General features: G+C 42.5%; 1 protein-coding gene across 7 annotated transcripts in view; it reads left to right on the forward strand.

Moving 5' to 3' along the window:
- Positions 1–24193, forward strand: part of CCDC141 (coiled-coil domain containing 141) — a 102736-nt gene that overhangs the window by 50850 nt on the left and 27693 nt on the right. For 5 of the 7 annotated variants that reach the window (XM_083495813.1, XM_083495811.1, XM_083495814.1 and 2 more), the window contains 11 exons: positions 2150–2344; positions 6199–6371; positions 7536–7677; positions 11164–11283; positions 12442–12633; positions 14544–14720; positions 15434–15613; positions 16332–16457; positions 17161–17349; positions 17615–17794; positions 18743–18868. In XM_083495813.1, the coding sequence (XP_083351939.1) occupies positions 2150–2344; positions 6199–6371; positions 7536–7677; positions 11164–11283; positions 12442–12633; positions 14544–14720; positions 15434–15613; positions 16332–16457; positions 17161–17349; positions 17615–17794; positions 18743–18868 (1800 nt within the window). Of the gene's footprint in view, positions 1–2149; positions 2345–6198; positions 6372–7535; positions 7678–11163; positions 11284–12441; positions 12634–14543; positions 14721–15433; positions 15614–16331; positions 16458–17160; positions 17350–17614; positions 17795–18718; positions 18869–24193 lie in introns of all 7 variants that reach the window. The other 2 variants (XM_083495810.1, XM_083495815.1) reach the window with 1 other exon arrangement.

Raw genomic sequence — 24193 nt, forward strand, 5'->3', positions numbered from 1 at the left:
CAAATCCACACTCAGATATGAAGTCCACTGGGTGACACTAGGCCAGTCACACATCAGGCTCGGTACTGACCCTCCAGAGTACCGGGCAAGAATCTTTCCCAAACCTGACACCTGAGATCTTTTTAACTAGATCTGCCAGAGAATGGACCTGGGACTTCCCGCAGTACAGAATCCTCTGTGCTTTTTACCTCTGAGATGGCAACCTTTCCATTTAGAAATCTTCTAACACCACCAATAAACACCAAAGTGCGTCAAGTTTACCATAACCCATACCAGCAAGAGAATATAATGGGGAATATTTTCTTCTTTATTGAACAGATTTATTTATTTTTTAAAGCCGCGCAAGACCCACAATGAAGTCACATAGGAATGAAACTGAGCCCTGGTGATATTTGACCAGTGTGTGGCTCTGATCCAGCAGATCTGATATGATTGCAAAGCCCTCTGTGTTCAGGGCGCTTCTCCATATTCAGTGGGCGATCTTGGAATGCTTGCACACAAATAACTCCCCTTCATAGGAAAGGGCAGAGGGTCACTGCGCTGACTGACTTTTGGACGCTGTCCATTTTTAAGGAGATAGGATTACCATTATTAGAATCAATGGGATTTAAGCATTACAGTAAAACACTTAGGCTCATTGATTTCAAGAATACATTGGCATGCATAGCTTGCGCTGGATTGCCCAGTAGTGAAACTTGGCAAATTGTTGATAATGCCATTGTGTCAAATAACTGAATGCATGTGGTTGTATTTTAAATGATAGCAAGATGCCCATATGTTTGTTCCTAAGCAATGTAATTGAATTTCGAGGGTACTGTCAACCATTCATATTAGCACTACTTTGAACATGGTAGTTGCTGTCCCTTATTTAGTAGGATGGGTATTTTGCAGCTCAGCAGGATAGGTAATTGAACAAAAGGCTTGTACTTCTTTGCTGCTGTTTCCAATTCATCCCGGAAGAATGGTTTTCCTGTTTATTAGCCATATAATAACCTATGCATGGGAAGTAGTTGCTGTAACTCTTTACACTATCTCTACACTGTAAGCCAGTGCTGCCTTGGTATATGGCTTTGTTTGTTTGTTTATTTGTGGCATTTGTATTCCATCCTGTTACATAAACCTCTGTAGGTGGTTTACAATAAATCGGGGAAAAAGAGAGTTAAAATACAAAGTAAAACATAAAACCATTTAAAAGGGTGGAGGAAACTCTTCTTAAATACAACAACAAAACTAGTTGCATTGAAGGAATTGTGAAGTGTCCAGGCACGGGGAAATTAGACTACCTGCTGCCATGTAGGCCTAACTATCCACAGGAAAAGAAATAGAAGTATACTAGTTTATTAGGTATTTTTGTGCTTTCATTTTTGGGTTTTTATCTTGTGGACCTGCCCTGTGATCTTTGGATGAAGGGTGGTATACAAATTTAATGACTAGTACTGTAATAATAATAATAATCTCAAATACGTTTGTGTGAATCAAATGTCCTTTCTGGACTGATGGGTATGACAACTGGGACCATCTGTACAGCAGGCGAGTTTAACTGTCTACCTACCCATTGATGCTCCCTCTCACTGCCATGTTCTTTCCCCCCTCCTATCTGGGGTTCCTTAGCAAATGCTGGGGTCTTGAGGTTGCCCATCACCCAGACAACACACTGAGCAGGCACACAGGTCACCTGATCACAATCTTCTTCACCGTGATGAGATGTAATTTTAAAAAAAGTAATTTTCTGAATTTGCATCTCCTACCTTCTAACACTTTGAAGCTAGAATCCAGGATGGCGTCTTCCTGTTTTGTTTTGTTTTATCACGAGAGAATGGGAGCCATTTGGGTTGCTGTAATCTCATGCAATTTTGCACTGTAGTTTCCTCCCCCACCCAAAAAAAAAACATATTTTGGGCAGGCATGGCAACCAAAAACAGGGTCCTGGAAAAAAAGCACTTTTTAGAGGGAAATTGCATTCAAAATCGAGAGAGAGCATGGCCACTGTTCTCTTGCAATAAAAAACAATGTCCTATTTTTTCCAGGACACTTGTAGGGTATGGAATCTATGCATGTAAATTAGCATGTGCAAGTTTTATTTAAATCGGTGCCATTGTCTTTTTCATGGGGTGGCTATCCTGCAGGCTAATAGCCCTTCTCTTTCTAGGTATGGAGCTCCAGTGTGGAAGATTTGAAATCAGAGGCTCTCAAGATTCTGTTTTCAGAAGAGTATGCTGAAAAAGAGCACCTGAAGCTTTCAAATCAGAAAATGAACCTGTTGCAACAGGAAGTGAACCGTTGTATGGAGGAGCGGAAAACCTTGTTGCAAGAAGCCAATGAATTCTTCACTGCAGCAGCGAAGGTTAGTCAAAGGATTAACCAACCCACAACATGTGGTCCAGTTGCTTACACCAGTGGCGTAGCATGGGGGGTGCAGGGGGGGCGGCCACACCGGGCGCAACATCTGGGGGGGGGGCCGCTCACACTCTCAGCTCTCTGCCCCTACCTGGCTCACTCACTCTCTCTCACTGCAGTGCTGACTGTGCGAATCCGAGCCGCTGGGTCGCCGCCCACTGTGGAGGGGGTGGGTGCCAGGCGTGCGGTGCGGAGAGAGAGTGAGGGACTATCTGGGGGAGGGACAGTGCAGCGGCCGCCCAGCGCAGCACTGAGCGCGGGAGAGAACCACACCAGACCAGACCAGGCAGCAGCAAGAAGAAGCTGGCAGCGGCGGCAGGTTAGGGGTTAGGGGGCGCAAATTACTTGCCTTGCTCCGGGTGCTGACAACCCACGCTACACCGCTGGCTTACACTATGCATATCGCACCACGTTTGTTTTCAGTTCGTCACAGTTCTGTTTCTAGTTTCAAAAAGAGAAACATTGCACTTATTTGTATGTATTTCTCTGTGTGCAGAACATTCTGGGAGGGGCAGAGGAGTCCCTCCAGGGATTTTGCCTCCAGCAGTTTATATTCTAAGAAACAGGTGGGGCTGTTGTGCATCAAGGCCCCGCACCCCCCCCTTTGAGGAATGAAAACACATGGACACCAGTATTTAGGTTAATAGGCGAAAAAAGGTCACAACTTTTATTGGGTACAGAATGTGAATGGTATTGGCTTTAGGCACTGGACCCATTCCGACTATATCTGACTCCCACTCGCCATGCAAGAAGTCTCAAAAGGGTTGACCACCTTTAGGGGGAGCCCTGTTTATGTACATCAACTCGGAGCTCCCCCAGGGTCACCGGAAAGGTCGTGCCATGGCCCTAGCCACCGCCCGGTCTTCGGACAGGATCCAGGACCCCCAGACTCCTTTAACGGAATACCCTTAAAGTGGAGGGGTAGGTGATGGCCACAACCTCCCCTCCAATGAACCAAGTTTTCCCAATGCCTAACAGCCAAACCTTACAAAATTGTGATGATTTGCTACGAGGTAGGCAAAAACCAAATGGCTGGTGCCAATCTGCCAAGTGGAAAAATTCCTACCAGGCCCCTTCAACAGGCGACCAACCAAAGTCCATAGCAAGGTCAAAGTGACTAACACTAGAAGAAAGGGCAGGAGGGTGGGAGATCCGTAGTAGCAGGGAGCAGAAGGAATTACTCTCGGCTGCATGGCAGCTTAAATGCGGCTTAGCCACACACCCCAGCCAGCTGGAAAAGGTTGGCAATTCTGGGAAAGGGGGGGGGGCTCTGGAGGGATCTTTGCACCACGGCACCAGATGTACTTAAGACGGCCCTGGTGGGACGCTAAGCAACCTGTTGTGTCACTTCTCACCCATTAAAAGGAGAGCGCTATAACATTATTACGTCCAAGAGCAGTACAGGCGTCTCCCCGCCTATGCGAGGATTACGTTCCCGGTTACCGCGTGTGTATGTGAAATCACGTATAGTGGGCAACACCATCTAAAAAGCCTGTGAACAACATCTAAACCTCTGGAAACCTTTTAAAACCCCTTTAAAAACCAGCAGCACTTGCCAGAGGCCGCCCTTTTTGAAGCAAGCTTCCTAGTGTGTGGCTACATTAATCAACTGCAGCAGGATGAAAAGGCCATGTTACCGTATCATATTATGCTGAGTTGGCACCATCTATGAAACTGTAGCAATATAGGAAGGGCCAATCCTGACAGCCAGAGTGGTTATCACAGCTGTCATGGAAAAACTTAATTTCAGAAGGCTCCAGTCTTCAAACTTCCTACTCTATACAATGTTAAGAGTAGTGGCTTTAGAGCAGGTCATCTGAGGGTTGCGACCAGTCTTACAACCCGACCCTATCCGTCTTTGCAAGGAAGTAATTTCTACTGAGTTCAATGTTGACTTTTCGGCTGAAGACCTTCCTCTTCCAGCAAGCCATTTCAGGTAGAGATCTTTCCCTGTCTGCATCCAGTACCTTTCGAAGAACAAACTTCATTACTAGTATGGTTTATGTCATGAAGTCCAGAGAATGGTACCCAAGTAAACAGCTCTACTAGCCCAACGTAAGCATTTTTGGCTCTGCCAATGGGATTTCCACTCCCTCTCCTCTTGTCATGTGCCCCCTAAATCTGCTCTGGAAGGGTTAGGGTTAGAAAGAAAGAAGAATGGAGAATGAAGTTGATGGAATACGCAGAATTAGACAAACTAACGGGGAGAATTCGGAACCAGCGAGACCAGAGATTTACCGAGGACTGGAATAAATTTACAGAGTATATTAAAAATATATGTGAAGGTCAATTAACGTTTGTAGGTTTTCAAGAAGCTCTGTGATAATAAGGGAAAGAAATATTGTTTTATAATAATTGTTAAGATTAATTTGGTCAAAAAACCCCCCATAACAATACAGATATAAGAAATGTGAACAATTGTGAAAACATGAAAATTTCCAGATAGACTGAAGGAAGTCTCAAAGTGGAAAGATTAAAACTGGATGTATATTTCAAATGGAATGTTTTTTTTATTGTTATATTTGAAACTTTATAAATAATTTTTTTAAAAAGAATCTGCTCTGGAAGGTTGAGGAGAAACCCACAACAGATGGGGGGGGGATGCGGATGGGGAGGGGAAGTTTCATTGTCCAGCCTGCACTATGGGACCTGAATAGTTGTATACCACCTAGAGTTCTGATCCAAAGACTCCTGAGGTTTTCAAAACTGACTGGTAATTTTATTGTTGTGAGTGGCTCGAAGTCACTTTTGTTTAAAAAAGGCTAATATAAATACTCACCATCACCTACAATTCTAGGGTTTGAGAAGGGAAATTACATAAACCTGCTCACCCTCCACTGCTGCTGTCTTCTCTCAAAGTGATAATCCTGTCATTATACCCCGCTCCCCATCCATTTTTCTTCTTCATGTACCCTTACAGACTTCGTTCTCCTGGTCATTTTTGAAAGTCAAACAAGCATCCATTTTTATTTTATTTTTTTTGCTGTAAAAAGGACTGAAAATACTTTCCCCACAGTCTCACTTTCTTCTACATCACCTTTTTGGTAATACAGCAATTCAGACATTTCCCTCATAACTGAAGGCAGAGATACTCAGAAAAAGAAAAATGTGCACCGGGAAGCCAAGAAGCCGGTAATTTGGTTTCTGACATTTAACTAAAGAGCACTTTTAAACTGAAGGCCCCAGTCCAGTTGCCATTACTCTCAGCAGCAAGTTGCTTTACAGGTTGCTGCTGTACATGAAAAGCCACTCCCGACATAAGGGGGGGGGTTGCAGGCTCACGCCCCCATCTACATCCTTGCGGGGCTGGCTGCAGCCCCGCAGGACTCAGGGATTCACAGGTCTCATCAATATTCATCAGCCGCACCCCCACAGAACCTCCTTTGTGCATGCAGATTCGGTAGGAGCCAGCATATGGGAACTTGTTCCAAAACTATGGAACAACTTGGTGCCATGCCTTCAGGGTAGTGGGCCCAACTCAATGGAACTCAATCACAGTAGAAATCAAGCAAGCCTCAATCATCCCTGCTGAATTTCAGAAGCCTGGTTAAAACTATTTTATTCCAGAAGGACTTTGCACCATGAATCCGCTCTGACGTTTTAATCTCTGGTGTTTAATTTATGTTTTAAATTTTGGATGTGTTTTGTAAGCCACTTTGGGACCCAGATGGTGAAAAGCGGGGTATAAATTCTTAAAACAAAATGGTTTCTATGCTGAGTTGAAGAAAAACTGTTTCGTAATATGTTTTATTTAGAAGGCCCCTGTCTTTTACTTTTCAAAAACTGTATTTGTTTTGATAGGCGTGTGACGTACTTAGAAATGTAGAGGCCTCCCTTAAGCTTCTTAACTCTGAAGGCATAAGCTTGCCTCTCTTGGCAATAAAACATGAGGAACTGAAGAAAGAGATTACAGAAGGATCAGCTGATGCCTTGCAGAAGGGACAAACCTTGCTTAGCAAAGGAGATGCCCACAGGTAAGTTAAGGATGTAAGTGAAGAACCCCATACACATTTAGGAGTTGCCTGACAGGTATCAATTATTGCTGGGAAGTTACATGGTTCTAAGCAGGTCAGAATACTCTTTTTCCACATGAGCAATGATCAAGGGGAACGTGGGGAGTTTTTAGGCAGAAATAAGGCAAATCCTGAAAATGAGGAAATGCAACCCAGGGTTTTATGAGCTTGACCGTTCATTAGGATTGAATCCAGGGTGATTCCCAGTGGATGAATTCTCTTCGTCACATTCTTGAAAGCATTCCTCACAGCCCCTTTCCCACAAATTCACTGAGGCAAGGGGAAGTGACGGGGAAGAAATACAAGTTGTTTCATATGCTGCAATATCCCCTCAACGGTAATTATTATTGTTATTATTATTATTTATACCCCACCCTTCTGGCTGGGTTTCCTCAGCCACTCTGGCCAGCTCCCAACAAAATACAGGTATTAAAATACAATAGTCCGTCAAACATTAAAAGCTTCTCTAAACAGTGCTGCCTTCAGATGTCTTCTAAAAGTCTGGTAGTTGTTTTTCTTTGACATCTGATGGGAGGGCGTTCCACAGGGCAGGCGCCACCACCGAGAAGGCCCTCTGCCTGGTTCCCTGTAACTTCACTTCTTGCAGTGAGGGAACCACCAGAAGGCCCTCGGCGCTGGACCTCAGTGTCCAGGCTGAATGATGGGGGTGGAGAGGCTCCTTCAGGTATACTGGGCTGAGGCCGTTTAGGGCTTTAAAGGTCAGCACCAACACTTTGAATTGTGCTCGAAAACGTACTGGGAGCCAATGTAGGTCTTTCAAGACCGGTGTTATTTGGTCTCGGCAGCTGCGCCCAGTCACCAGTCTAGCAGCCACATTCTGTCTTTTTATTCAGGGTCACATTTTGATAGGTTTACTTATCTGAAGTAAATTTGTTCATATTTGTTTCCTCACAAGTTCTGGTGAGAAACTCATTTGAGGAAGGGAAAGTGTTAGAACAAAATCCACAAATGTACATGTCCTAGTTTCTCTGTTTTGCTGCAAATTAACATTATTGTTGGTTTTCCAAAGGCTAGCTGTGCAAAGGATCAGAATTGTTTTCATCTGCCTCCTATAATCCTACCTACCAGCAAAAATGCTAACTGTCATTTTGTTTCTGCCTTCAGTTCTTGGATGACTGGTGTTCAGGAAATGGTAAACTGCATTAACAAAAGAGTAGATGGGCTGATCAAACAGTGTACTGCTTACAAGGAACTTGCCTCAGAAAAACAGCACTTAACCACCTCCTTAGACAATTATCTCAAGAAGGTATTCGAAAACATGCAACCCATTCTGATAAATATAACTGAATGATAAATAGAAATTGAAGTCCAATTTTATTGGATAATGTGATTTTTCGGTGAGATCCACTATATATTTTGGAAAGTTGTACGTCTGCTTGGATGCCTCTTAAGGTACTGTAGCCAAATTTTGTATGATGGTTCCTAGGATCAAGGTTCAGGTTTTCACCTATGTTTGGATACAACTGGACACCATTTTGAATCAAGATGGTGGACTCCAACTTTAAAAAACTGCACTGATTTTAACCATTGATTCCAAACTGCAGCAGTTTTTTGGTTTATAAGAATTCCTGAGGAATGCTACGTGCTGGGCTCCTAGTATATATACAAAACGGATTTAAATGCACAGTATACCTAAATATGTCACAAGATCTCACAAATTCCTGCAGGCAAACGTGTAAGAGAAATTGGGAGAGAGGTTCCTCATAGTGCTTCCCTCCAGATTTCTATCAGGTATTGCTCTCTTTCTCTCACTTCAGTCCAGGAAATGTCTGTGCTCTCATTTATTTATTCTTTTAATTGGATTTTGTTTATATTCTGCTTTTTCGGATCACAAGCTTCTATATAAATATAGTGGCCTGTGAGCCGAAAAAGCAGAATATAAACAAAACCCAATTAAAAGAATAAATATATATAATATTCCACTTTAAACACTGAAACCACAAAGGAAATTGATCCATGAGGAAAGATATTCAGAGTAGAGAAAGAAAAAAAGAGAATAGGTTGAAACATGATAATAAAAAAGAACACAGAAACAAGTAATTAAACATGGAGAATGCATTCAAAGCACATTTCACCACTCCAGGAATTCTGGGCACTGTAGTTTAAGGGTTGCTGGAAATTGTATCTCTGTGAGAGGTAAAATACAGTGCCCAGAATTCTTGGTGTGGCGTAGTGGTTAAGAGTGGTAGACTTGTAATCTGGTGAACCGGGTTCGCTTCCCCACTCCTCCACATGCAGCTGCTGGGTGACCTTGGGCCAGTCACGCGTCTTTGAAGTCTCTCAGCCCCACTCACCTCACAGAGTGTTTGTTGTGGGGGAGGAAGGGAAAGGAGAATGTTAGCCGCTTTGAGACTCCTTTGGGTAGTGATAAAGCGGGATATCAAATCCAAACTCTTCTTCTTTTTCTTCTTCTTTGAGGGAATGAATGGGCTTCATTTGTGCTTTAAAGGTAGGGTGTGCAAGTGGTCTGAGTCTCTCTCAAGCATAGTTGGTCTTCCATGACCAGCCTTGCTGGGGAGAGGACAGCTGCACTGAACACAGAGCCTGTTTCCCTTTCAAAGTGGCCCATCAGCTTCTATTGCCATGCCAGGACTTCACACTCACTGTTATTGTAGAAACAACCTGAAGCCCTTGATTGAAAACAATTGTTTTATACCGAATTAATTATGCAGATTGTGTTTCATTTAGCCAGAGTACCACCTAATACCTGTCTTACAAGTGAGAAAAAAGATGCTTTTGATCATTGTTGCAAAAAAAAAAAGACATTCACAAAATTGGGGAATGCTTTCTGAAATTTGCGATATAATGAATGCTTCTTGCTTCTATGGGGAATGTGACTACCCTTTATAACCATAATAGGTGTTTTGCGCGGACAGGCGGAGTCCCCAGATCCTGCACGGCCCCCCTGTCATGTGGAATAACGACTCAAGACAACGTGCTATGGGATTAAATTGGCCACAACTTTATTAAATTTCAAATGTGGGTAGACCTTGGCTCAGGCATTGGGCGTTCTCCCTCCCTGGTCCCCAGCCGGGGACCTAGGGAGCATCAGGGTTATCCAGTGTGTGTGTGGGGGATGGGCCGGCTCTGGAGAACATATGTTCAAGCAGAGATGGCCGCCCCCGTAACGCCGCCGCCGCAGGAGAGAGCAATGACGACCTTTCGGTGTACGGCCAAAGCCTCCCTTCAGAAAACCCCTTTAACGGGGAACCCTGGTATCGCCGCCGCAAGAGGAAGATGGACAAAAGGATTCCGCCCAAGGCCTGATACCGCCAAAGTTGTGACGTTTTGCTACGGGAAAGGCGAAACCTGCCAATGCAGGGAAATTCCTTTCCGGCCCTTTAACAGCGACCTTAACGTAGCAGCGCCCGCATACCTGTGAAGAAACGTTAACCTGCAAAACCTGTGAAGAAAAGTTAACCTGCAAAATAAGACATTAACTGAGGGTGGGTAGGGTGGGAGAAGCTCTGGAGCCAAGTGAGGATTCCTAGGTAAGATCCTCCCTCTATTGTGTGGGCAGGTAATCCCTCCCCTACCTGGCCTGGTCTCCTTGGCAACGCTTCCCCCAGGTGGGATTGGACAACTGACTGAGGTAGGCGGAGACCTCCAGGTATCCCACCTGAGGGAAGGCAAAGCCAAGCCTATGCTGTTGGGGCGCTCCAGATCTAGGGGCTGCACGCGCCCGCGCAAAGGGCGCCCCCCGTTTTAAGTGGGGAGCGGTCATTCTAGTACAGTTCTCTACTAGCATAGAGCACTATGAAATATTTGCTGCATGCTAAAATCAACCCTGGCATTTGGTAGACACAGCTTAATCCAATTTAGATGCTTCTAAAAATGTGCAACAGGAATGAATCCCCATAATGGCTATATATACAATATAATTCTATATGCTAAGCCATCATGGCTATTTTTTCCATTCATGCTGTCACAAATGTAAATTTATGTGCATGATGCGCAATTACATCCATGAGCTATAAGGCCAGAGACTCGAAAATGTACTCAGTTTAAAAATGAAGACAGTGTTCTTATGGAGAGAAGAGAGTTTGTGAAATTAGTTATCCGGGCTACTTTTTACTTCTTGGCTAATGAAACAGTAACTAATATGTGTTTGAATCGTAATGCTGGAAATGTAGTTAGAGGTTAGGCATTTCAGCGTATATGTCTTTGTAGTCTTAATCATGCATGTGCAAAATCTTTGTCCCACAAAAAGGAACAGTTGAACATGCCTTAATTTTTAACTATATGGTGTCATTTTTACTAACTCAAAAATATGTGGAGACACATGGCACACTCTCTTAAAGAATTGTGCCATTTTACAATGCATGTGGGAGAATCACTTATCTGAAAGCACTCCCCTATCAAAACCTTTCTACCTGTGGAATGCTTATACAGTGGTACCTTGGGTTAAGTACTTAATTCGTTCCGGAGATCCGTTCTTAACCTGAAACTGTTCTTAACCTGAAGCACCACTTTAGCTAATTGGGGCTCCTGCTGCGCCGCCGGAGCACGATTTCTGTTCTCATCCTGAAGCAAAGTTCTTAACCCGAGGTACTATTTCTGGGTTAGTGGAGTCTGTAACCTGAAGCGTATGTAACCCGAGGTACCACTGTATCTACCTCACAGTGAAGACTTCTTGCCCATAATTATGCCATTATGTCCCAAACAATCCTTGGTGGCATGCAAATTTAGTAGTTCAATGTTTTTAACTAGTTATTTTTATTCAAAACCAAAGGCCTCTACAAAGATTAAGAACGTTGGTCCAATAGTCTCAGCTGCAATAAATCCTGGATCATCTGTCCCTGAATCAGAGAAAGTCCTGAACAAATACTTAGAGCTGGCAAATCAAACTAAGGTAAAATACTTTTTTTACACTGTATTTTTTTTTTAAAAAAAAACAAAACCTGTGTTGAGCCATATGTTATTACTGTGCAAATTTCCCCAGGTACTTCAGGAATGGCTTCCTTTCCAACACCAGTCCGGCACACCAGTGAATAATCTTGCAATGAACAGAGCCCCATTACGCCAGGGATAGGGAACTTGTTGTCCTCTAGAAGCTGCCTGATTACAACTCCCATTATCCTTGCTGGCTGGGATGAAAGCTGTAATCATAGAGTTGGAAGGGTCATCTATCCCAACCCCCTGCAACGCAAGAAATGTTTTAACAAGACTGATTTTTAAATTGCTTTTTTTATGGTTGCTTAGAGACATGGGACGCGGGTGGTGCTGAGGGACGCTGGTGGCGCTGTGGGTTAAACCACAGAGCCTAGGACTTGCCGATCAGAAGGTCGGCGGTTCGAATCCCCGTGACAGGGTGAGCTCCCGTTGCTCGGTCCCTGCTCCTGCCAACCTAGCAGTTCGAAAGCACGTCAAAGTGCAAGTAGATAAATAGGTACCGCTCTGGCGGGAAGGTAAACAGCGTTTCCGTGCGCTGCTCTAGTTCACCAGAAGCGGCTTAGTCATGCTGGCCACATGACCCAGAAGCTGTACGCTGGCTCCCTCGGCCAATAAAGCGAGATGAGCGCCGCAACCCCAGAGTTGGCCATGACTGGACCTAATGGTCAGGGGTCCCTTTACCTTTTAGAGACATGGTGCTGGAAGAATTAATATTAAGCACATTTCATATTATTTTTCCATATTGTAATATTGTACTTTAATTTTTGCTTTTTATTTAAATCTGCCATTACAACTCCACCCAGTCAAACCTACTACAGACCTTGGTGACATATCCCATAATGCTTAGGGTCCTCTAACCCTCAGGAAGTGCTGTGGTGGATATAGGAAATCTGGGCGGGGAGAGGGGAATGGTTGTCCCACTCCACACAAGTGGAAACACTTTTTGCCATCGCTAATATCCTAAAATCGTTTGTGCGGAGGGAGTTGTTTCAGTTTTTTTGACCTGAGGGTGGGGGGTATAGATGAGTTGCAAACCTTCAAGGAGTGGCCCAGTTTTAGGTAGGCAAATTCAAATGTTCACATTACACGTTATATTTCTCTGTTTATGCTGCTGTAGGAGATGGCAACTGAACTGGAATTAGCTGTGAGAATTTTTAAAGAGATGGAAGAACTGGAAACCACAGAAGTGGCCGTTTTCTCTAACAAAACTGACCTCCTGAATGAAGAACTGACAACACTTAACAGAAACATTAGCTCAAAACTGGAAATCCTGAAGCCGTATGTAGAATTTTTGAAGTCATCCGATGAGGTACTTTCCCCCTCCACTCGAGAGTCATATTCCGTCGGGGTAATCTGTCAGGGGCTGCATTCCATTGGTGAATGGGGCTGGAGTCAGTGGAAGCCAGCAGTGGGTGGGGCCACAGCCCAAAGTAGATGCTTTTCTTTCTCCCATTCTTACTTTCTGCCACCCTCCCTCCTTGTTACCCACATAAAATTAGACAGAGGGACACAGGTTGACCACAGTTGTGTAGGTGATATGGAGCCAGGTGGACCAATGTTGTTTAGAACGTAATGCAACAAACGACGAGCTCCCCAAGTACCTATGAGATGGTTATCTGAGTATTGTAGGCGGCATAGTAACCAACTTCTAGGCGCCAAGGGGTCTTCAGTACCCCCAATAAAGTATGCCCCAGTTGATGGGCATTGCCATTCAAATGGTGTGTGTGCACCAAGTCATGTGATTGGTTATGCGGCGCAGGGCTTGCCGCCCCCCCCTAATATTTTACAGTCGTACCTTGGAAGTCGGAACGCCTTGTCAAATGTTTTGGTTCCTGAATGCCACAAACCTGGAAGTGAATGTTCCAGTTTGAGAACGTTCTTTGGAACCCGAATGTCTGGCGTGGGTTCTGTGGCTTCCGATTGGCTGCAGGAGCTTCCTGCAGCCAATCGGAAGCCGCGCCTTGGCATCCCTGGTAGGGGGAATTAATTATTGCAGTGGTTTTGTTCTAAGACTATATTTGGTCCGAGTCTAAGATTTGACAAAAGTCTCTTGAAGGACCAGAATGTCTGGCAGATGTTACTTTAGTACTCAGCGAATGTCTCTGTCTAGGAACTGGCTTTTAGAATATGGTTTCTTGATTCAGAGATCTGTGGAACTATTTGAATGTGAAAGCTATGAGAAGGTGATTCCCTGATTTGAGAAGCGAGTGTATGTGATTGAGTGCGAAAACTACCAAAATAAACTACACTTTGAGAGCATGAGAGAAACAGGAAAACAGAATGATACAGAGGGTGCTTTCAAACAGTCTCTGTTTTCAATTTGGGATTCAATCGCATTCTGGCAAATTCAGGTTTCACAATCCTTGAGAGGTCTTGGACAACAAGCCCACTTTCTTAAAAGATCAAACTTTTTGCAATAAGATGAGTGATGGGGGAATACACTGGAGAAAGCCATCATGTAACCTCCCTGCCAAAAATAATAATAATTAGGATGAATGATAAATAAGTAGGTCATCTGGAAACACCCAGAGACAGAGAGCTGAACCCTGAAAACACAGTGGGACATGGCAGGTACACCTCTCTAGCAATCTGATTGCAGTTAGAAGGTCTGCTGCCTCACTAGGCCACTAGCAGTGTAAAAACCACTACCCACAATGACACCCCACTTAGTGTGTAAGTAAATCAGATATTACAAAAACTTTCAGCATTGCTAGTGACGAGGCCTCCACCAAAGGGAGCCATACCCTAGTAAATGCTGCCCCTGAGACTTCTGATGGCACAGAGAATTGGAGAGTGCACAGTAAGCTCATTTAAAGGATCATCAGCCCTCGCAGGAAATAATTATATAGTGGCTGTTTAAAAAGCGAGGGCTGATGATCCCATGATGCACTTGGGCAAAGTCCCTTTAAATGGAATAAAACTATCTCAGAAGAGACTACGAAGTGCCCAGAGTTTTACAAAGATAAATCCCCACCTGTTCCCAGTTTTCTGAAGTTTGGAGTTGTGAAACTGGGGAAAAATTGGCACGGCATCCCTTTCTATTTTAACTAACTAAGGATGAAATTAATTTGAAAAGTGAGTTCTTGAACAATTGCTTTATTTACTTTCCATTGACTTCAGCGAAGGGATTCAAGGGTTATACAGGCCCAGAGTTAATCACAGAGAAACTCCAACATAAATGTACAGGTTACCTACACTCGCTTATTTCTACCCCTTTAGGTCGGAGGTGATGCTCAGAGGCTGAAGGAATTCTATATAATGGAGGCCATGCAAGAAGATAGTGAAGCTAAAAATGAGGCTTTGCTACAGTCGGCTGACGACCAGTGGCAGATGGTTTTAAAGAAGATTCTTTCCACTCAAGACATGGGACATGACTTTCTAAATTTAGTAAACATGGTGAGTCTCTCAGCGATGCTTTATTCGCTGACTCCAGCATTGACCGCCATTAAAAATCTTGGCGCCATTTCCCCCAAAATATTTCCAAACATATACATATTGAAAATATCTGGGAAGGATCAGGGAAACATGGAACCATTTCTCAAAAGACAGCTCAGTGGTAGAGCATGTGCGCTGTGGATAAAGCATCGCAGGCATCTCTGGATACAGCTGGCAATCACTGTAGACAATATTGGGCTAAATGGACTAATAGACAAAAACAAGGAAGCCATCTGAGTATCACATGTATGTGGTCCAGCATCAATGTACAGTGGACTAACCTTACAATTGAGAAATCACATACACAAGTAAGAACTCAAGGAAGGGAAGCTTAGAAGAGAGATTGTTTGCTTATTTATCCGACATCGAAGAGAAGTATGATGAAATGGCAAAAAGGAAAAATAAGCTAGTTAGGCTAGGGATAAGGCTGGCATTATAGACTGCATGGGCTTTGTTTCCATGTGCAATAAAATATTATGGAAGAGATAGGGTTCAGATTTCTCTTCCTTTTCTATACCAACAAAGTGGGAGTTCTTGGTATCTTAAAAGTGGAGGCTGAAGGAAATTTTGGCTTTTTCTTGGCCCTTACTATTATGGGGATTTGGAAGTATCAAAAATTAGATTCCACCCCTCTCAGAAAAAAAGTTGAAGTTTCTTAAATCTTCATTTAACAGATAAATGAGAATCTAATACTCAATGTGGGAAGTGTTGTGCAAGTAACTGAACATACTATTGACATTCTGAACAAAGAGAAGGAAGAATTGACACAGCTGTGGGCAACGTGGAAACTTAATATGAATCAAGTGAAATCCATCAAGCAGCAGTGTGGGAAATTTAATGAACAATTTAAAACAGTAAGTGAAGAATATGTGGTTGTTCCTGACTTTCTGCTTGCGGTTTTTATGGAGTCTTACGGGCTACCAGTTATTTTGATTTTGTCTAAGCTGATCAGAGAAACATTTAACAGTCCCCGAATCAAAATCAATACTTGTCACGAGTAAGAAATATCCTGAATGAGCAAAGCATATTTAGAAGGATAATAAACTACAGTAGTTGAACTTTTAAAACAATCCCTCTTTATTCCTAATGGCAGTACATTTTTTATTGTATTAAGTATTTAAAAATGTATAGGCCGCTTAATCAGAAAACTCTCTAAGAGATGCTCACAACAAAAACAGCAAGATAATTTTAAGTAAACTCCAGATAAAATTAGCATATCTTATTTTTTTGTTTTAAAAATGTGGGCACATGTGTCTAGAATTGCTGAAATAAAAAAGTTTTCTAAATGTGTTTAAAACAATATGGAGGTTGCCTGCCAAAGCAAATAAATAAAATAGGTGCCGCCACACCAAAATAATGACTTCTTACAGATTTGGAAATGGGATCCTTTTAATGAGGGTCCTGGTTGTGCGCGGGCCTCTAAACCACTTCCACTGGGAGAGTTGTTGCCAGGCAGTCACTGCTCCAGTACTGTATACTATAGAGATTTATTTTGCATTTTTGCAAAAAACATCCTGATCCTTTTCTTACTTCAACAGCATGTATTACCATATCTGTATTTATTTATTGTAGACTACCCAAAGCTTAAGCATTCTTCAGGAGGCGCTCAGGTCTACAACAGCACTTGATCTTGGGAGTAACCTCTCAGTACTTATAGAACTGCAAAATAAATTTAACCATATGAAGCCACGGTTTCAGGTGAGAAGAGAAATTAAGCACATCACGCCTTATATGAAACAAATCATTTCTAAGCGCTTGCTCCTAGAAGTACCCAAAGCAAACTTTTCACTCTATGTTAAATTCAGCAGAAATGCTGTGCTTAGTAATTTTGTGACAGAGAGAACTTCACATTTTTGGTATTGTGGATGGGTGCGCATGTATAAGTTTATGAAACTGTTTTGCACGAAGTTGAAAAATGTGTCAGTTTGTTTTATTATTTATTTATTTATTATTATGGAAATAGTTATCTAGAAGCTGTTTATAAAGTTTGTATTGAACATAGCATTTTGTGTGGAAAGGAAGTGGGGGGGAAATTAGCTTAAGTGGCAGAAATGTCACGAAACCACTCCCCAGTTATATTTTGCATGCTTCAAAGAACAAAAAACCCAAACAGAAATAAAAGTCTGTTTTGGGACTACAGTTCCCATCATCCCTGACCACTGGTCCTGTTGGCTGGGTATGATGGGAGTTGTAGTCCCAAAACATCTGGAGGGCCAAGTTTGCCTATGCCTCTTAGGGCTTAGCTTTGGAAATAGGGGGGCGGGGATTCACAGGCTAGGTGTGAACTCCACATTCAGAAAAGGAGGAAGAAGAAATGGCTTGAAGTCAACAGTGATTTGCTTGGATTATATGTGTGTTTCCCCTTTAAGTTTCAATAATCTTCTTGCCTCTGATTTGTTAGCAACTCAATGCTGAGGTGGAATACACATTAAAGTTATCAGAGCAGCTGAGCTTGAAAGGCGTGCCTGACATGGAAAAATCTGAGAAAGTAAGTGAGCTTATTCATCTCCATAAGGAGATAAAGGAAAAGATGGCAGAATATGATGACATTTTCAACAAGACTATCAAATTCCATCATGTCAAAGAGGAAGTGAGTATAGTCACCTCTAACCTGGCAAGAATTTATTTAACCTCAGAAATTCTCTTGCATGTGTATTCTGTGTCCCATAAATGAACACATTTAACAAAGCACCTATGACTATATAATAACCACACTAAAGCATACACCAGCTCCTAACTCTGGATTCAGATCCAAATTTGTGTATGTCTTGAGCTTAGACATAATGGTATGTGACTGTAAAGTGGAGGGACAGAAGAATGGTTGTTAATGAAACATAATACGTTAATCTTCTCAGCTTGAAGGCCTCATAAAATCAGGAGGACTGAAGATCCCTGAAGCGAAAGATGTGCCCAGCGACACTCCACATGCTAAGATTCACTTGAATAATGCTCAGGAGAAGCACGCACATATCAGGCACCTGTACAAATTGGCGCTCACTCTTGGAATGGATATAATTTCAGCAGTGCAACATCCTGTAAGTCAACAGAACGGCCCTAGTAGTGGAAGAAAGCAGGGATAATAAACGGGGCATGGTGCTTCCTTTTCTCCATTACTTCTGGGTTGGGCTGTTTACAACAGATTTAGAAGGATACCAGAGATTGAACCTGACAATTGCCTATTTCCCCATATTGTATAGTATGACAATTTCTATGACTGAGCTAGGCTATTTACAAGTTAACCCAAAGGCAACATCCAAATCCCTTCAGGCTGAGAGATTAAATGCCAGGATCGCTCAGCAAGCATCACATAATTGTATATTCTTCTATTCCTCAGCATTCAAGAAGAGCTAATGTAGAACTAGACTCAGGCATTTAAACCAAATAAGCATGTTTCTATTGTACCTCAATGTGCAGTTTGATAGAGGGCCTAATATAAAGAGTACACAATGGTAACAACACAATAAAAATAACAAAATGATAGATTATAATTTGTTTTAAAGACCCAGTGCTCAGTTGCTCCTCTGCATTCAGTATTAGCAACGAGGCATGTTTTCTTTGTCCAGAGGGATTCTCTGTCTGTATCTTCCATGATGTAGCCACATGATTCAATCCTGTCCCTCAAAGCGGTGCCACAGAAAAGAAGAAGACACTGTAGCAGGTTCAGAATACCGAAATCAGACAGTTAACTAGAACAATCTGATGGTAATATATTTCCCCAGGTTTATGCCAATGTCAAGCTTCACGCCTTTTTAGGTAGATGCAGAACTGAGCCCCATATTTTCAAATCTTGCCAGAATGTTACCACATCAACCTCTTGGAAGAACATAATCTTACTGTAAAATATCTTAATTTTAAATTGAAGGGTTTTAAAAAACAATAACAAACCTGAAGTAACAAATAGGTCAGTTTGCAGCCCCTGATGCCAACTTTTTCAGCCTGATTTCTGCATCTCATTCTAGAATTCCTTTAATGTTTCTGTAAAGAACCTGCAGCAGCAGCTCAACACCCTTGAAACTGACAGCGTGAACTGGGATTCCAAAGCTGAAAAATATGAGGAAGATTTGTCGCACATCCTCCACTTCTGCACCACAAAAGACGAAATACGTGAGGTCTGGTGAAAAAAGCATATTAAATGGTCAAAAGCTATCGTGTCCTTTCACTTCTTTCTGTTTAGTAGTCTTCAGTAGAGCTATCCTTTCACCTTTATTTGGTTAAGTTTATGAGGTGGGTGTGATTCACAAACCCATTTTTTGAGATGCCACTTGTTTTCTTGAAGATAGGTTGGAAATGGTCTCAGCTCTCTGCAGTTTACAGCCAGACTGTTGGTATACTGAGGGCAGAGTTCATTTTTAAAAAATGCCTCTTGTCCCATGTAAAAAGTTATCTGCATGTAGTCAATGAAGCTATCGTGATGTTTCTAATTTAGCGTGCCTGATACTTCCTTTCTAATATGCTAATTTACTATACAGAGATTAGTTTTTATGTGTGAAAAGGAAAAAAAAATACATGCGTGTCATCTACAGTCTGAAAAGATGTGTTTTGTTCTTTGGCTTTTATGTGGTTCAGTTAAGTGGAATAGGCTTACAGAGATATTTGAACTGAACTTTGAGCACAAACAGCATTTTGGTACAGCAGAAATGTAGCCTTCTAGTACACAGCCTGAAGCGCAGATGCCAAGTGAAGCATGTGAAATGGATTTTTAGCTCCTCCAAACATTATGATACACTAGTATCCAGCATTGCTCAGGAATTCTAAGAAACCAAAGAATTTGAAATCAGTGATTAAAATCAGTGCAGTACTGAAATGTTCAGTCCACCATCTTGATTCAAAATGGCATCCAGTTGGAGCCAAAGAATACAGATGAACATCAGCTCCTTGATCTCAGGGACAATCATGCAAAATTTGATTATGATATCCTAAGAGGTGCCCAAATGCAAACAAACAACTCCCGCAGATAGATACATAGTAGATAAATTAATAATTGTTGTCATCCAAATAGCTACTTGTCCAAAGGCTTGAACATCATCAGAAGGACTTTTGTTCTTGGAACAGTTGACGCCCCTCTCTAATGCCATATCATGGATTGCTTATTTCAAAGTTTCCTTCATTTCAAAATCAGTTTGCTACGAAGAATGGAGGGCAATAGTTCAAGAAAAACAAGCAGAAAGTCCCTTTAGATATGAGAAACCTCTGCAGTTCTCTAAACATAATTAGGTGTGTCAGTATGTCAATAATGTACCATCGTTTTTCTTACGCTTTCAGATTATTAGAAGCTTCATCTTCTCTGTGTCATGCAGTGGAAAGTTGAACATCTTATACCCTAATTATGAGGACATATGCATATGTCTGTGTCTAAGTGCGATTCTCTCCACCCCCTGTCCTCTCAACTGGTACTATTCTCAGCTTGTCTGCATAACACATCTAGTGATCACATTTCACTTTTCCCAATCAGCTTGTCTGCACTCGGCTAGTTTCCAGTCCTTAGCAGGAGAATCAAACTCACCATCTCTTTCACCTTCCTGTTAATTCCACCTCCCTTGATGAATCTGATTCCTCTGAGCCAGCTGGTTGAGCTCAACAGAAGCGTGAAACTGACCATTGTATGAAGTTGTGAATTTCACCTGAGTGGTGCCAAGGTTTGGTTTCATTCTTCTGTTAGGGAGTTTCTGTATCTCCAGGCACAGAAACAGTCTCCAACCAGCACCTTCCTTACTTTGCTCTCAGTATACAGCAGCCTAGAAGTACTTATCGTAGCCATCCTTGCCTTTCATTGTTTAGTCCTGCGACAAAGAGGAGAAAAGCCACTAAACCTGTCATGAAACTTGTACAGGGCGAAACATATTTATGGACTGCAGTTTTAAATCCAGAGGACTATGCAATTAAAAATAATTTGTCATCTGGGCAAGACTTTGGGTAGTGTTTTCCTGGCAGCGCGATCCCGGTGGGCTGCTCCCCTGCCTGCACTGGGCACCATGCCCCCGCAGGTGATTTGCCACGCCCCCAGGATGCACACCAGTCCCGCCCCCGCCTGCTCTCCACCCCCTGGTGCCAGAGCATGAAGCTCCGCCACTGAGCATAATATTCCTGGGGGGGGGCAGGGGGAGGAGAGGCGAGAAACATCCCATTGCATGAGCAGACCTTGTTCCACCCACACAACAACTTAGCCGAACCCTGCCACAAGTTGAAAACTGTTTCTTTTGTCTTCATCTATAGTGGAAGTCTTGTTCTAAATTGCATATTGCCTTTGTTTTAGATAAACGTCCCCCATTAATCAGTTAGGGAGATAACGCCAAATTAAATGGTTGGTCCCTGAAAGCCTTTTTCCTAGACGAGTGGTAAAAACGTGAGTTGCTCTGTTTTGTTTGTGAACCATGACAACCAGATCATTAAAACAGTGTCCTGTTCTCTATTATTTGTTTTCTCCTTCTTGTGTGATAAATCACAGCAGTTGTCATCACATATCCCCTCCATCATTCCTCACCTAAGACAAAGCAGCTATATTTCAGGACAGCTGCACAAATTTTGTCTATAAGGCACTAGAAAAGCTTCTTAGAGGGCAAAGTTGATTAAAATCAATTCTACTTTTCAATAATTAGAAGAGTGAGTGGCTAACTCAAATGACCCTTTCCCCCATATCATGTTAAAATTTATTGGACAGCCAAGGGCAGTCCTTACAAGCAATCAAGTGCATATATACATTTCTGTTGGCGTTGTGGTTTCAGCAAATTTTATTATTACAATTTGCTGAAAGCATGGCAGCTACAGTGGTGTAATTCTATTGCTCATTAAATGCTTAGAAGGCTCCCCAAGGTTTGCTTACTATTGGAATCAGAGGGGAGTTTACTTTTTCCAGGTGACTAAGTACTGGAGTGTTAGATGCATGCAGAGGTTTCTCTTTTGCCTTATTTTTAAGTAGGGCCACATCAAGTCTACCAGCTTCACCTGCCCCACCTTGCCAGTGCACTTGTTCCACTATTTGATGTTTACACAGGTCAGTCAAAGGCAACCAAAATATAGCAGGTATGTTGGAGAAGAGAACGGAAACAAAACAGGTATGTTAGGAGGAGACCATGCTGACCAATTCAGCACTTAGCAGTATTGCTCTCCTACCACAAAAGAATTCCACTCTTGAAGCAGAACTATTCATTCCTTTGCCTGGGACATGTGCTGAGTTGGAGCTGAAGACATGACAGAGGACAATGTAAGGGTCTAAATCTGAGCTTTAAGATTTCCCATTAAGTCTAAAAGAGAAAAGTGGCAGCAGCTGCAGATCTTTTGGCATACAAGCAGTTTCTTCTGAAACAAGATCTCATTTCATGCATCTTTGCCAAAAAAGAGAGAGGGAGAGATTGATTAATTAATTAATTAATGAACGGTGGTGAATTGACACGTATTGTTAAAGAGAATTCTCTTGTTGACGTATGTCTCGGTCAAAGGATTCCTTTCATCACCTACAGTGTACAAATTTCACTTTTTGGGGAAAAGACAACTTCGACAAACTGAAAATCAGTTTCTTGGTGAAGCTGAGGCTCCAAACACGACTGTTGTGACTGATTCAGTTTGTGATAAACTGATAATGATAATTAGGACCTCCAACTGATAATGAAATATTGAAAAGGAGGCGTTATTTATAACTGAAAGTAAAGACAGCACTCAAAGATGTCTCACACATACACTCAAGTTTAAAGTGCATTTATTCTGGGCTGGTGTGAGTGTGGATCATGAGTAGGAGTGTGGTACTTATTTAGCTCTCTTTCCTGCCCTATATAAAGGTTAGGCATATATTAACAAAAACTTTATCTTTGCAACAACTCTGCGGTAAGCCACGATGAGAAACAATCACTCCAGTTCCTTGAAGTCCAGGGAGAAACCTGTTTAGAGAGATTGCTGGAGCTCCATCTGGCATCTTGGACTTGGCATTATTTGCCTAGTAAGCTTCAAGTCTAAGCCAGGATTTGAACACTGGATTCCCACATCAAAGCCCAGTACCATATCCCAGGGAATACACCAAGAGATCATTTTCACTAAGGGTATGCAGAGGCAAACACAGCTTAGAATAGACAATAATACTTTGGAATTATTTTTGACAGCAACGGAATGTTGTGGAGGACTGGGGTGGGAGGCCGTGTCTTCCCATCTACTTCCCACAATGCCCTGCGGTCTAAGCGCGAGATTGTACTATACCTTTAAAGCACATTCAGAGCTCATCTTTTCCTTCAAAGGATTCCCGGCACCCTAGTTTACCATTCACAGAGTTACAGTTCCCAGCAACCCTCAACAAACTACAATGCGCAGAATTCTTCAAGGGGGGAAGTCTGCTTTGAAGGTAGACTGTACACGGAGACTTAGGTGGAGAGAAGCAGATTGGCAAAGCCCTTTGTTCCTCCCCAACCCTCATTTCAAGACAGGGCTTCAGTGCGTTCCTTTCCAGTTTGCCTTAAATTGGTGGGTCCCCAGTCATGCTCTCCTCCTCTTTCCATTAGTCACCCTCTGCCCTTTTTAAAAAAATCATGGATAGCTGCAACTTCTTAGAAAAGCTTCCATCTTTCTCCACTTCTGTTTGTGCATTCCAGCAACATACACACCCGTCTCCCTGGAGGCTTATCGGCTTGCGGCCTCTCCCAGCTCCAGCACCAGGGTGTGGCCTTCCCCTTCCCATTAAAAATAGGACACAAATTTGGTTCAGAAATAATCAAGAAGCCCCAAGATCTCAAGCTAGTAAAAATGAAAATATATTTGGTTATTTGGGATCAATCGAGCACACTCCACGAGGTGTCCTGCTGCCTATTTTGGCAAGGAGCACATGAAAATACTGGAAAAGCATGGATTTATCTGCTTCCATCCCATGGCATTTAGTTTTGCAGCACAGTGCTAATTTGCCAGAAAAATTCAAAAGGCTATTCATTCCTTTCCAAAGACACCTTTATGAAAGCTCAAGTGGGTATCAAATTCTGTGCCCTAGAGTTTCATCCCAGTAGTTGCTAGATGACGGACATCATCCATCGTGTTGATGGTCAGAAACTAGAGCTCACGTGGCAAGGCCAAAATGAAACAAACATATATTATATTTTAAGACCTCCAAGAAAGTAAGAAACGAGGATGCAGTGGAAAATATACACTGCAGATGTTGCAGAGTCTGCAGTCCTGTTGGAAACGAGCAGAAGAGTTTCAGGGGAACATCAGCTTGGGGCTACTCCCTGCCCTCTTTGAAAATAGCAATGGAGGAGTAGTCTTGAAACTCACTTCTGCATCAAGCGGAAAATAGTACACATTCGTACTATTATAGCATTTTTGTGGAGTTACAAGTTTTGACACTTCTTCTTAGTGGTGATGATGTGCATCAGCTATTTCCACATGGTAGTTTTTAGAAATTTCGGCCTGGGAACTTATTTCCTTTCAGAGTACTGTGTTCTCAGAATAATAAATATTTGTAG

This window comes from Podarcis liolepis, assembly GCF_965112155.1.
Source record: "Podarcis liolepis genome assembly, chromosome: 1".
Taxonomy (NCBI): Eukaryota; Metazoa; Chordata; class Lepidosauria; order Squamata; family Lacertidae; genus Podarcis; species Podarcis liolepis.